Source organism: Dendrobates tinctorius, unplaced genomic scaffold (assembly GCF_039654945.1).
Source record: "Dendrobates tinctorius isolate UK_male_01 unplaced genomic scaffold, ASM3965494v1 ptg000032l, whole genome shotgun sequence".
NCBI classification, from domain to species: domain Eukaryota; kingdom Metazoa; phylum Chordata; class Amphibia; order Anura; family Dendrobatidae; genus Dendrobates; species Dendrobates tinctorius.
This window is the reverse complement of record NW_027361700.1, coordinates 30807501-30822850: the sequence shown is the minus strand read 5'-3', so window position 1 is coordinate 30822850 and position 15350 is coordinate 30807501. Positions and strand designations below refer to the sequence as shown.

At 43.4% G+C, this 15350-nt stretch overlaps 1 protein-coding gene across 3 annotated transcripts in view; it reads left to right on the top strand.

Moving 5' to 3' along the window:
* The first annotated feature begins 1815 nt into the window (after window positions 1-1815).
* LOC141086555 (trafficking kinesin-binding protein 1-like) overlaps window positions 1816-15350 on the top strand; it is a 73597-nt gene continuing 60062 nt past the window's right edge. Inside the window, exons 1-2 of one of the 3 annotated variants that reach the window (XM_073572701.1) lie at window positions 1816-1929; window positions 8225-8502. In XM_073572701.1, the coding sequence (XP_073428802.1) occupies window positions 1910-1929; window positions 8225-8502 (298 nt within the window). In that variant the 5' untranslated portion in view covers window positions 1816-1909. The remainder of the gene's footprint in view (window positions 1930-8224; window positions 8503-15350) is intronic. The other 2 variants (XM_073572700.1, XM_073572697.1) reach the window with 2 other exon arrangements.

Below are 15350 nucleotides of genomic sequence, written 5' to 3'. Positions count from 1 at the left end.
GCTGGGACTCTCGGGCACCCTCTGCTCTTTACCCGATAACAGATAAATAACATGGGGCCTAAGGGGAATGTAAAATGTCATAATCATTATCCACAGTAATTGCCTGTACCTGCTTCCAAAAATTCTGTACTTCAGCACAATCGGCCATGTAGCAAATTTAGTTTTTAGGCCTGAGATTTAGGACACTTTGTGATCCTGAAAGGATTAAGAGGACATGGTGGCAAATTGACACTATATCTGGCCCCATGTATTATACAGGACTGTGGGTCTCTCTGACTTATTGAATGTGCTTCTGTGGAGCACACCCCATGCTTTATACAGATCTTTTTCAATATATGCAATATTTGTACTTTATACCGTTCTAGTAGCTTGTACCTGTTCATTCTGTTGGTAGGTGCTGGTCAGTTTTGTTTTTTGTCTTCTGTTCCCTCACCACCCAGCTGCTTGACCCATGCTCTAGTGAGGAGGACACCAGACATATTCTCATCTTGTCATATATTATGGAGATTGACTCTTAATGTTATTTTGATGGATAAAAATGATCTCCTTTATTGGAGTTTAATTGATTCCTTACATTTATCAACGACTGCATTAAATGTTTCTTTATCTGAGCATATGAGAATTTTTAGTTTTTAAGTTTGTTAGTTCAACTGTAACTACAATGTCTGCACTCGTCAACCATTGTGGTTCCGAGTCATGTTAAAGAGTTTATATTCAATATCCCTTTATCACACCTCTCGCAACATAATCCGTTTTCTTTGCCTTGGTGGAATCCTGGAAGAACCCAGAGTTCCAGGAATGTCAAGATCCAGAAAGACAAGCCGCACTTTCTCTGATTTGCCTTTCAGGCCATTATGGTGTCCCTGCACATTAGAGCCCGGCTGTGTGCACACGCTGCGGATTATGTGCGGATTCATCCGCGCGGATTTTGTAAAATCCGCAGGTGAAACCGCAGGTCAAAAGACCTGCGGTTTTACCTGCGGATTGCTCTGCGGTTTTGCCCTGCGGTTTTTCATCTCCTCAATGGAGGAGATGGCAAACCGCAGGAGAATCCGCAGAAAGAATTGACATGTCAATTCTTTCTGCGGATTGAAAACCGCAGATAATCCGCGCGGAAAATTCCGCACCGTCTGCACTGCGGTTTTTGATTCCCATAGGGAATCATGGTACTGTACACCGCAGCAAAAACTGCTGCGGGTCCGCAGCGGCCAAAACCGCTGCGGAACCGCAGCAAAATCCACAGCGTGTGCACACAGCCTTATGGGAAGGTGGGTTTCAGGGAGGAAGGTTGTATCGAGCCTAGTTCCTAGCTTTATATTCTTGGGCAGAATACTTTTTTGTTCCCTTTGGGAACTGGGCTGCAGGGAACATAAGAGTTAAAAACTAATGGGTACGATATTATGCGATGGGACGTTGATCCAGGGAACTAGCCTGATTCCTATGTGGATTTGGGAAATAATGTTTCCCCTGATATGGAGCTTTGTCTGCCCTATGGGGTGTTTGGCTTCTTCTGGATCAACATGTTAGGCTATAGGCTGAACTGGATGGACGCAAGTCTCCCTTCACATTAAAAAATTGAACCCCCAAAGAGCTGTACTCCGCGCTTTGCTGTAGTATCTTCGGAAGATCTTGTTATTCCATGTTCCATTAAACTTCTGTCGTCTAAGCAAAAGATAATTTTTGTCAATTAATAGTGTGAACTATTCCTACAAGACAGCAGGATTTAGTGTCTCATCACCCCCTGGTTGTGCGCAGGATGACTCCCATTGTGCCCTCAGCCTCCGCTCCTCCTCCTCCTTCTCCTCCTCTCACTCTTACGTAGCAGCCGGCTTGGAGTCTTCCCAGTCACTGTGCTCAGCCTCCACTGCCAACATGTGAGGGCCAAATAAAGCCCTCTCCTCCAGCCAACATGCGCTACAAGCTTGGCAGGTGAGTACCAGCTCCTTTTTTTTTTTTTTTTTCTTTTTTTCTTACTCTTCTCTTTTTTCTTTTCCATTCTTTTCTTTACCTCTGTATTTATAGTGTAATACCTGCCGCTCTATAACTCAAACGTCCATTGACTGAGGATGCTGAGAGTTGTAGTTTCACAACAGCCGTAGAATTAACAATGGCATCTATAGTATAATTGAGCTGATGGACCATTTGGGGACTTTTAAATTTCTGTCTGCATTTCCCTGACACGTATAAGGCGTCAATGTTGTATTTTTCCACCTACACCTATACAGCTACATCCTTATTTGCAGGCCTAATGAAGTCTTTTTCCATAGTCCTGAAAATCACGTCCATCAGATTATGCCACTGAGGCACCGAGCCACCTGTGCAATGGAAAGTATGATAGATGTCAACACGTGGCCGGTTCCGCACAAGTGTTCACATATGTAAATGTGCAGCACAAACTGTGGGGGGCGCTCTGCATTGTCATACTTTAGACTTTTTTTTTTTTTTTTTGCAGATATATACATTTCCCACGAGAAAAGAATAATATGTGCGCATACACGTGTGTGCGTGTGTGTGTATGTATATATATATATATATATATATATATATATATATATATATATATATATATAAAGTATACATGTGCGCATACATATGTGTGCGTGTGTGTGTGTGTGTATATATATATATATATGTATGTATGTATGTGTATGTGTGTGTGTGTGTAATATATATATATATATATATATATATATATATATATATATATATATATATATATCTATCATTACAAAACAATTAAAAAAATAAATGTGTTTATATATAATATATTTTACACCTGAAGGTCATTGAACTCTAGTGATCTGTCTAGATGGGCACACTAGCGGTAAGGTGATGGTGGAGGGGCAGCGCTTCTGATACATGGGGGACAAAGTCCATATTTGCCAGCTAAGCTCTTTATCTTGAGACAGGACCAGCAGAGAAGCAGTTGAGGTGGGCCCCCTCATTAATGAGTTAACAATTATACCCTCCTATTACCTCATGGTGAACTTCAGTGCCCCATAGTGTCATAAGGTTATGGGATTTACCTTACTGCCCGCTCCTGATGTCTGTAATGAGGATGGTATCTACTAGATGCCGTATTCTGTGACATATCTATTAAGTAAATGTTGATTCCGTGTTAATGAATCCCTTAATATATAACTATAGCGGTGCGATACAGAGCTCCAAATCCCCTGCAATGGTTGAAAGAGAACTGTCAGAAGGTTTGATGAGCGGGGGCCAGGTTACTGAGACCACCAAGCTAATCTAAAACTTGGGGCCAGAAGCTCTCACCTGCCAGCTGCTGGTGTTTTCATTTCTGTGATCTATAGCAGTGTTCCCCAAATTCCAGTCCTCACGGCCCCCCCACATATTGTGTTTTCACGATTTCCATAGTGTTGCACAGGTGAGTGAATTCCTGATGCCTTGATGATACTTCCATCACCTCTGCAATAGTAAGGAGATCCCGAGAACATGACCTGTGGGGGGCCGTGAGGCCTGGAGTTTGGGAAGCACACTGATCTATAGGCAAGCAGAGATGATCAGACACCAAGTGGCACTGCCCTAAGCTTGAAAAATGTAAGTTCTACCTGCCTGCAGTCACCACTAGGGGGCGCTAAAGTAACTTACTGTGTACTGTTTATACGGTGAATTCAGTATTAAAAGTTTGTTCCCATGTTTAGATGTTAGCATGGCCGGCCACTGCTCCATTTAGCCTAGGCATTTCAGAGCCCCATAATTGGGATCAGTGGTGTCCCAGCAGTCAGATCCCCTACAATCATTAAATCGGTCCCTATCCGATTGATAGGAGAGAACTTCTAATATAGGGATAACCCTTTACAGCCGTATGGGGTAAGGTCCCTGGTGACCATCTAAAGTCTAAAAGACTGGCCGTGTGTATTGGTCCCGTAGACTTCAGTGGACAGGAGGCCATCACTATTAGGGAATCAGGTGGGGTATGGACCCAAGTGTAAAGTTTGGGCATCCTGCAAGTTTTTTTTTTTTTTGCTGTAGGGTCCCTCACTAACCTTAGTCCAGTTCCTTGTACCTGGGATAACAAACAACTGCTGGATGTGATGAGAAGCAATGATGGGAGTCATGGAGAAGGCGGTGATGGGGAGAGGGCAATGGAGAAGGCGGTGATGGGGGTGATAAGAAGGCGGTGGTGGGGAGAGGGCAATGATGGGGTTGTCGAAAGGGCAATAATGGGGTGGTGGGGAGAAGGAAATGATGGAGGTAGTGGAATGGGCAATTTCTACATGAAGGGGATTATGATGGGGCTTATTACTACAAGAAGGTGATAATGATGGGGCATATTACTAAAAGAAGGGGATAATGATGGGGCATATTACTAAAAGAAAGGGATAATTATGTATAATATGTACTGTTTTAGTGTCATTTTGTGCCATTTTGGTTGGTGGTGTGCCCCGGGATTTTTTACGTATAAAAAGTGTGCCGCGGCTCAAAAAAGGTTGAAAATCACTGGTCTACAGGACGCTCCTTTCACACCTGTCAGAACACGCTCCATGCTACAGCGGATACTTGTCTTTGGGTGACGACAACCTCGCTTTTCGATGGGTCTGTCTAAACGAATGAATAATGAAAGCAATGAGTGGGCGAGTAGACCACGCTGATAATTAATACAGTTCACCATAGACTTCAGTTTTATGTCTGGATATATTCCACTCAATAATGTCTATGATTTTTTCAGCTTATTTGGTTCCAAATATTTAGTAAAACTCTAACATCCTTTCAAAGGGTTTAAAAAAAACTGTTCAGCTTAACCAGCCTTACAGGGGGTCTGTCTGGACGAAGTGACTGTTCAAACCAAGCACAGACGCTCGGTGCACCCTTGCTGTGGCCGAACAGTTCAGTGCATCTTCCCACTTTCTAGTTTTCCATTGTTCTCCGTCCTTCTACAGCTTCTGTAAAGCAAGGAAGAGGAATATGGAGATGGCTGGAAAACAAATAGGTGGGAAGTTGCACTGAACGGCACAGCCATGGGTACCCCAAGTGCCTATGCTGCCTATGTGCAGTCATTTTTATCCTTATAGACTCCTGTTAAAGAGGGCATGTGATTACAGCTAGACATCTTTCAGCCTGAAGTTAAGTATTTTACCAGCTGTAAAATGTACTTACTCCACTGTCGGTGGGATGTCTGCTTGGTTGGAAATTGTTTTTCCTTCCTGACTCAGCAAAACATTCATTCAGTGGAGAGAGGGGAATATGCTGCTGCCTCCTCTGTTGTGGAAATATAGGATCAGGCATGTTGATGATTGATATGCCCCATCCTTTCTTTTGCCCGCTGCTAAAAGTTGTTTGCCTATGACCTAGTCAAACTGTTTTTGACAGATTTCAGTCAGGTGTTGGCCTTTGGGGGAATATTTGAAAGGGACATAGTGGGGTTGAGATGGGCGATGTGTACCCAGGTGCAGGGTCAGCAGCCTTCACTGATGATAGTGGAATGTTCAGAGAGCCCATGAGAACCTTCCCACTTCTCTACCATAGACATGAAATGCATCTTTTTAGTTGTCGCCTAAATCGCTTCCCCAGTGAACAATGGTTTCTTGCCATCCATGTGACGTCACCATCAGCGTGGTTTTACCATTAAGATTAGGGTGATTTTTCACTCCCTTTATAAAACCAAATTCATGGCTTCTCGTTAGCAGTACTGATCAGTTTGGGACTATGTCTTAGATACGTAAAGGGCAAGTCCAACTAAAAACAAAACGTCTTTAAAGGGGTTGTGCAGGATCTTCATATTATTGGCTTGACGTCCAAGATGCCGAGCCTAGATGTGAAGGTTGGCTGCCACGTTGGATCATGCTCGACGCCGGACAAAGGCAGCAAGAGTCAAATGGCGGCCATATTGGAAACTTTGACTAAAAATTCCAACTGAGGAACAGATAACATGAAGAAATATTTCTAAGCGTAAAAGAGTTGTTTTTTTTTTCTTTTTTAAGTAAATGATCTCACAAATGGAGGCATCCTCATCTGAAGGTTGCGGGGTCTTTCATCTGAGGATTACATGGGTAAACAGCCCAGCACATCCGTCTGGGACAATAGTCTGTGAAGCTGTTGAGCTGAAGGCTTCTTTTATTTGTACTTGTGTTTGTGCTGGATACACATTGACTTGAGCACAAGGGTGATAAGAGGGGTCCTCCTTTGTGTAGAAGGCCTCATATGAGCTCTGAGCCCATAAGTAGGGTTGGCCAATCCATTGATGATATTGATGTTTAGTTGGAGATAAGTGAAATCCTAGGATTGGAGTTCAAGCGTTTTGTCTACACAGGCTTAATGGCTGAAGCAACATCATGGACATCAGAATTCAGGCCACCTTGTGACAGCGATGGGGCTTGTGATATTGAAGGAAATGCTAAATAGTGAGCTACTAACAGTGTTTTGATAACACCGTGCCGCTCTTGTCAGCAACTACTGCGCAAAAGCATCCACCTGAATAGGCGCTAAGTTTCTGTACCCGGGAGAGACCGCTAAGCCATATACGAGGCTGTGCTATTCCGGCTCTATACACTTTACATCTGCTGATCGGCGGGAGTGCCGGATGTCTGATCCTCAACGATGACCCATATTATCGATGTACCACCGATATGTTAGACCCAGACAACCATTTTAAGGGTCTGCTCACACATGCTCGATTCAACATGGCTTTCAGTTTGGATTCTGTACCGAAATCTGCATCAAATCCGATAACGATGTGAATGGGGTTTTCACAAGGGAGTTCTTGTGCTGTAGAAAATTTACTCCCATATTTTTGTACAAGATGATGGGGAAAATACTAAAGAAATAAGTATCATGAATATTATTTCTGCACAGTCCATGCCCGTTTTGTGGTCTGGGCGTGGACTGTGATGCATGGACCCCAACACGACCGTCTCATAGACACATAGGAAGCTGTCGTGTTAGGAGACCTGTGTCCGGTCTGTGCTTCATGGTCTGTACCCGGACCACCAGACTCAGATATGAGAACCCACCCATCGCATGTTAATATGACAATGGAGCAAGTCCTCCGCACAAAGGTATTCGACCACACATAAGATACTCTATTATCACATGAGCATGCTCAGATAACACCTTATCCGAGTACACTCGCTCATAACTAATGGAGATAGACGAAAAACAAGCAGGTGGGACGGTGTATATAAATCGTTGACCCTTCCGTGAAGCACAGAGTCCCTGTACTTGGACTGTTCGAACCCTTTACTACAGAAAGTAACGGCTTGATTTGCTGCCCTCTGCTGGTAAAACTGGTGTTACTGTGAGATTTTATAAGGTCCTGTTACACTACTTGCATATCCTGGCGATCAGCAGCACAGTCCTGTTGTTTCTGGGACAGAAGGGTTACAGATTTTCCATAGTCCTCAATAGTAAATCTCCTACTTCTGTAATAATGCATTCTTTTTTTTTTTTTCTGTGTTACATCAGAACTAGTGTGGTCTGACCACATAGGACTATATAGCTTATGGGTTTAGGACTCCTTAGTATCATCTCTAACTAGATGTAACAGCGGACACCAGGGTAGCCAATTTGATTTTGTTTTTTTCTAGATATGACCAAAAAAATGAAGGAGAGAGTAAATTTTTTTATGAACACAATGGAAAACCGTCATAAATCAATTTATTGAAGGGGTGTATTCTCAAGTTTCAACGTTATTCCCTCTCCTATCAAAACTCCCGATTGCTAGAATCTGTATGCTGGGGCCCTCACCAATCCCAAGGACTGGGGCTCTGAGAAGTGAATTGAGCGCAGGTGGATCATGAGCACTGTCACCCCATTTATTCTTACTGGGAGCACCTGAGCTCGCAGAGTGCTGCGCTCGTCCGTACCGGCGGTCCTGCGAGGAATGAATGAGCAAGTGTTCTAGGGATCACAAGGGGGTCCCAGCGATCAGACCCTTGGCGTTCGGGAAGTTATCCCCAGTCCAGTGTATACTCCTAGGTATAACCAGGCTTTAACACTGACATGATTTACTGTGAACTGTAAAATGATGAAAATTGCTATCATAATATTCTCCACCAGCTAATAATTTTTTTTATATGCACAGGGGAATAGTCGCCTATTTTACTGCCAGTCCGGGGATTTCTGGGCGGTTAGTAGCCCTGCGCCTAGCGTCACTTCAGTCTACTGGAGTGATGTTTGTACTGGTGATGACACTGATGTTGTTGAACGCTATTGCTCTCTGTTATCGGCTCATTTGTAGACCCTGACCCCTTTTGTCTTTACACAGGGCGATCCCCAGTAGCCTGGCCCAGGAGAGGCCCGGTTATCTGTTTTGCCTACCAGAGCAGGGCTTCCTAAAACCTTCAGTGGATGGCAGCTTGCATCTCCCGTTGACTCCTGCCAAGCTGGACCCCTCCGAATTCCGTGAGGAGGCTGCCAGATACCCACCAGCGTGCTCCAGTGATATCCCAGTGCCTGACTGCAAACTCACAGCCCAGGAGGATGGCAAACACACAGCGTCAGTGGAGAGAGGCCGCCATGTCAGAGATGCTTCTACGATCACAGGTGAGCGGGTACATGGGCACCAGATGCCACCGCCTTCCATCCACCACCATTGCACTATTCCTATTTCTAAAGATATGGTGCTATGGTGGGCTATTGGGGTCATCATGGTGGTCCTTAACAGTACAGGTAAGACTTTAGACGGGCCTCCATCTGATATGTGTAACATGTTTGGCTTTTGTTGAAGGTGGGGGATCAGATTGTTGAGTTTCAACATGCAATGATCATTGGTTCTTGTAGTGGCTTACTCCCCTCTCCCCATTCAGAATGCATGCATGCTGAACCAAACTGAGCGTGCATGTGTGGGGATTGGAGGCAACAAATAACTTTAATAGTCCTCTCGTTTACCTGAATGCTTCCTTATCACTGACGGGGCATTTTAGACCAGCAAATACAGCAGTGCGCCATATATACTCTCCTGAACAACATTCCTGCTACATAAGCCATACTTCTAGAATTGGGGTGCTTCGCGCACTGTTTGATCAAATTATGTGAGCCCATCTGCAATCTCTTTTTTTATATGGGAATCCTTTCACTCCCAGACCATTTTTATATTAGTTTTTCCAAGAACTGTTCGTTTTTATTTTGGTTTTTCCATTAACACAGCCATACGAGGGCACGTTCTTTTAGCAGGACAAATTTCAATGAAGCCATTCTCTTTCTTTACCATAAGGTATGCTGAAAAATAGTAAAAAAAAAAAATAATTTTTTTTTACTGAATTCACGTTGAAGTAAAAATGTCCTGCCAGTATGATTCTTCGGGTCAGTGCGAATACGGCGATGCTAAATTTGTACAGTTGTTTTTTTTTTTTTATTATTATTATTTTGGAGCATAAAAATTACAATCTTTGTAGTAAAAAAAAATAAATAAATTTCTAAGACCCATAACTTTTTTTTTTTTTTGTTATGTTGATAGAGCTGTGTGAGGGCTTATTGTTTGAGTGGAAAGATGAGGTTTTTTTATTGGTACAATTTGCGGGTGAACATGAAGTTTTGGTTGATTTTTTTTTTTTTTTTTTTTATTGCATTTTTGATAGAGGTGCGATGACCTAAATATCTTAAATAAAAAAAAAAAAAATATGTTTTTCTCTTTACTTTTCTATTTTCTCTTTTTTTTTTTTTTTTTTAAATCGTATACTACAGCTGTCCTGTATTGCAGTATATAGTGTAAATGGTGTTCTATTATGAAACTCTGTGACACAGTTGAACCTCAAAGATCACATTGCAGGGGAACCAAAGGAAGCTTCTGCACGCTTGAACTAACACACTGGCAATTGTTTCATTGAAATGCTGTTGTCAGTGATTGACAGCGGCATCTTGATGGTTAAGAAGCAGCAATTGCAGCTAGCGCCGGTCGCTGCTGTTACAGGCAGATGCCGGCTGGGTTACATATGGCCATATAGGACATGAGACAGACGGCCGCTTGGCCAATATGGAGGGCATCACAGCCCACCAAATATACACTTGCTAAAAATCAAAATTAATAAGTGCCTCCAAGCAAAATGAATGCTGCTGTGACTGCATTGCTAGTGCAATCACAGAATCAGCGGTCGGACCCCCCAAACGTCATCGCTTATCTTCTGGACTGATGATAATGTTAGTAATCTGAATAGTCGCCTCTTTTCAAACATGGAAGTGGTGGAAGAGCTCTATAGAGACTTGTCAGCTAATAAAAAAGATACTTTTTTTGTAGCGATCCAATGTGCCAGTCATGAGGAATCTAGCGTAGAGCCACATGCAAATCAGGCTGGTAGTGCGCTTGGGGCGTGTCCATGACTTCCCCATCATGGTGGCTCAGTGGTTAGCATTGTTGCTCTGCAGCATTGCAGTCCTGTGTTAGAGGTGCCAACCTAGGAGAGACCCCCACAGTCTGGCACTAGAACACTGTGTCGTGGCGAGATGGGAATGGCTTGTATAATGGGGGACGTAAGCTGACGCTGGTAGGTGGAACTCTGTCCGCTGAGACGCTACATAGAAAGCAGTCCTAGGGAAAACAAGACATAAACCAAGTGAAGAGTGCTAAAAAAGCAGCTGACTTGCCAGCCATATAAATTCTGCAAATAGCCTCTTACGCGAGCAAGAAGACTGTCGGGGGCCACTTCAGTGCTCTTGATTTGAAGCAACGAGGGGCAAACACCAGAAAATGCCTGTCAAATGGAGTTTCCTCTTTTGCGTTTATCGTAAGTCATGTGGGCAAGGCTCGTTAAAGGGTCGATAATGACTTGTAGGATTACCACCACAATAGGTAGCTATTTTCCATATTTAATTTACCAGAGACCCATTGCATGGCCTATTAGTCGCTGTATGCTGATTTGTTGCTCTCCAAAAGGAAAAGGTTTCACCCCTTCCACCCACTTTATGTAATGTATTTATAAACTTCATTCATGGGTCTAAAGGAAGAGATTTTGATGGCGTTCTCCACAGTTCCTCTGGCAATGGAGATCCCAGAGCCTGCTCCCTAGTTTCTCTCCTTATAATGAGTGTTCTGTACCCACTCAGTACATATATTGACACAATAAGTCATAAACTTAGTCGCACACATGGTACATAACTGCGCACAAGAACTCACACACACGCACTCATCAAGTCGCGCACTTAGGGTAAGTTCACACAGGCCTTTTTTGCTGCATTTTTCACCCATTGGCTTGAATAGGTGTTGGAAAAAACGCTGCAAAAACACAGGTATCATTTTGCTGCTTTTTTGTGCAGAAAAGTCATGGCCAGCAGGAAGTGACCTCACAGCCAAGACCTTTGGGGTGTTGTTAGTGAGGTGTCCATAGTGTGACAGTGAGCTATTGTGAGGTAGTGAGGTGACCTGATGGTGACCTCTTGTGGGGTAGTGTCTGGTAGTAGTGAGGTGTTAAGAGCTATTGTGAGGTAGTGAGGTGACCTGATGGTGACCTCTTGTGGCGTAGTGTCTGGTAGTAGTGAGGTGTTAAGAGCTATTGTGAGGTAGTGTCTGGTAGTAGTGAGGTGTTAAGAGCTATTGTGAGGTAGTGAGGTGACCTGATGGTGACCTCTTGTGGCGTAGTGTCTGGTAGTAGTGAGGTGTTAAGAGCTATTGTGAGGTAGTGTCTGGTAGTAGTGAGGTGTTAAGAGCTATTGTGAGGTAGTGAGGTGACCTGATGGTGACCTCTTGTGGGGTAGTGTCTGGTAGTAGTGAGGTGTTAAGAGCTATTGTGAGGTAGTGTCTGGTAGTAGTGAGGTGTTAAGAGCTATTGTGAGGTAGTGAGGTGACCTGATGGTGACCTCTTGTGGCGTAGTGTCTGGTAGTAGTGAGGTGTTAAGAGCTATTGTGAGGTAGTGTCTGGTAGTAGTGAGGTGTTAAGAGCTATTGTGAGGTAGTGAGGTGACCTGATGGTGACCTCTTGTGGGGTAGTGTCTGGTAGTAGTGAGGTGTTAAGAGCTATTGTGAGGTAGTGAGGTGACCTGATGGTGACCTCTTGTGGGGTAGTGTCTGGTAGTAGTGAGGTGTTAAGAGCTATTGTGAGGTAGTGAGGTGACCTGATGGTGACCTCTTGTGGGGTAGTGTCTGGTAGTAGTGAGGTGTTAAGAGCTATTGTGAAGTAGTAGTGAGGTGTTAAGAGCTATTGTGAGGTAGTGAGGTGACCTGATGGTGACCTCTTGTGGGGTAGTGTCTGGTAGTAGTGAGGTGTTAAGAGCTATTGTGAGGTAGTGAGGTGACCTGATGGTGACCTCTTGTGGGGTAGTGTCTGGTAGTAGTGAGGTGTTAAGAGCTATTGTGAGGTAGTGAGGTGACCTGATGGTGACCTCTTGTGGCGTAGTGTCTGGTAGTAGTGAGGTGTTAAGAGCTATTGTGAGGTAGTGTCTGGTAGTAGTGAGGTGTTAAGAGCTATTGTGAGGTAGTGAGGTGACCTGATGGTGACCTCTTGTGGGGTAGTGTCTGGTAGTAGTGAGGTGTTAAGAGCTATTGTGAGGTAGTGAGGTGACCTGATGGTGACCTCTTGTGGGGTAGTGTCTGGTAGTAGTGAGGTGTTAAGAGCTGTAGTGAGGTGACCTGATGGTGACCTCTTGTGGCGTAGTGTCTGGTAGTAGTGAGGTGTTAAGAGCTATTGTGAGGTAGTGTCTGGTAGTAGTGAGGTGTTAAGAGCTATTGTGAGGTAGTGAGGTGACCTGATGGTGACCTCTTGTGGGGTAGTGTCTGGTAGTAGTGAGGTGTTAAGAGCTATTGTGAGGTAGTGAGGTGACCTGATGGTGACCTCTTGTGGGGTAGTGTCTGGTAGTAGTGAGGTGTTAAGAGCTATTGTGAGGTAGTGTCTGGTAGTAGTGAGGTGTTAAGAGCTATTGTGAGGTAGTGAGGTGACCTGATGGTGACCTCTTGTGAGGTAGTGTCTGGTAGTAGTGAGGTGTTAAGAGCTATTGTGAGGTAGTGAGGTGACCTGATGGTGACCTCTTGTGGGGTGTTGTCTGGTAGTAGTGAGGTGTTAAGAGCTATTGTGAGGTAGTGTCTGGTAGTAGTGAGGTGTTAACCCCTTCATGACCAAGCTTATTTTGACCTTAATGACCAGGCCATTTTTTGCAATTCTGACCATTGTCCCTTTATGAGGTAATAACTCAGGAACGCTTCAACGGATCCTAGCGATTCTGGGATTGTTTTTTCGTGACATATTGGGCTTCATGTTAGTGGTAAATTTAGGCCGATAATTTTTGCGTTTATTTGTGAAAAAATCAGAAATTTGGCGAAAATTTAGAAAATTTCGCAGTTTTCAAATTTTGAATTTTTATTCTGTTAAACCAGAGAGTTATGTGACAGAAAATAGTTACTAAATAACATTTCCCACATGTCTACTTTACATCAGCACAATTTTGGAAACAAAATATTTTTTTGTTTTAGGAAGTTATAAAGGTTAAAAGTTGACCAGCGATTTCTCATTTTTACAACAAAATTTACAAAACCATTTTTTTTAGGGACCACCTCACATTTGAAGTCACTTTGAGGGGTCTATATGGCAGAAAATACCCAAAAGTGACACCATTCTAAAAACTGCACCCCTCAAGCTACTCAAAACTACATTCAAGAAGATGATTAACCCTTCAGGTGTTTCACAGGAACTAAAGCAACGTGGAAAGAAAAAATGGACATTTTAATTTTTCCAACAAAAATTTTCTTTTAGCATCAATTTTTTCATTTTCACATGGGCAACAGGATAAAATGGATCCTAAAATTTGTTGGGCAATTTCTCCTGAGTACACAGAGTCGCTGTGTGCCTAAACACTGGAGCTCCTCCACAAGTGACCCCATTTTGGAAACTAGACCCCCCAAGGAACTTATCAAGATGTTAATGATTACTTTGAAACCCCCAGGTGCTTCACAAATTGATCTTTAAAAAAAAAAAAAAAGTACTTTTTTTTCACAAAAATTTTCTTTTAGCTTCAGTTTTTTCATTTTCACATGGGCAACAGGATAAAATGGATCCTAAAATTTGTTGGGCAATTTCTCCTGAGTACACCGATACCTCATATGTGGTCATAAACCACTGTTTGAGCGTACGACAGGGTCCAGAAGGGAAGGAGCACCATTTGACTTTTTGAATGGAAAATTAGCTCCAATCGTTATCGGACACCATGTCGCGTTTGGAGAGCCCCTGTGCACCTAAACATTGGAGCTCCCCCACAAGTGACCCCATTTTGGAAACTAGACCCCTTATGGAACTTATCTAGATGTGTAGTGAGCACTTTGAACCCCCACGTGCTTCACAAAAGTTTATAACACAGAGCAGTGAAAATAAAAAATCATTTTTTTTCCTCAAAAATGATTTTTTAGCACGCTATTTTTAATTTTCACAAGGCTAACAGGAGAAATTGGACCACAAAAGTTGTTGTCCAGTTTGTCCTGAGTACGCTGGTACCCCATATGTGGGGGGGAACCACTGTTTGGGCGCACGGCAGGGCTCAGAAGGGAAGGAGCGCCATTTGACTTTTTGAAATGCAAATTACTTCGTTAGCAGACACCATGTCGTGTTTGGAGAGCCCCTGTGTACCAAAACATTGGAACGCCCCCACAAATTACCCCATTTTGGAAACTAGACCCCCTAAGGAACTTATCTAGATGCATAGTGAGCACTTTGAACCCCCAAGTGCTTCACAAAAGTTTATAATGCAGAGCCGTGAAAATAAAAAAATATTTTTTTTTCCTCAAAAAATTTTTTTACTGCGCAATTTTTTATTTTCACAAGGGTACCAAGATAAATTGGACCCCAAAAGTTGTTGTCCAGTTTGTCCTGAGTACGCTGGTACCCCATATGTGGGTGGGGACCACTGTTTGGGTACACGTCGGGGCTCGGAAGGGAAGTAGTGACATTATGAAATGCTGACTTTGATGGAATGGTCTGCAGGCATCATGTTACTTTTGCAGAGCCCCTGATGTACCTAAACTGTGGAACCCCCCACAAATGACACCATTTTGGAAACTAGACCCCCCAAGGAACTTATCTAGATGTGTGGTGAGCACCTTGAACCCCCAAGTGCTTCACAGAAGTTTATAATCCAGAGCCGTGAAAATAAAAAATAATTTTTTTTCCTCAAAAAAAATGATTTTTAGCCAGCAATATTTTTTTTCACAAGGGTACCAGGATAAATTGGACCCCAAAAGTTGTTGTCCAGTTTGTCCTGAGTACGCTGGTACCCCATATATGGGGGGGGGGGGACCATTGTTTGGGCACACGTAAGGGCTCGGAATGGAAGTAGTGACGTTTTGAAATGCAGACTTTGATGGAATGGTCTGCGGTCGTCGTTATGTTTGCAGAGCCCCTGATGTGCCTAAACAATAGAAACCCCCCCACAAGTGACCCCATTTTGGAAACTAGACCCCCCCCAAGGAACTTATCTAG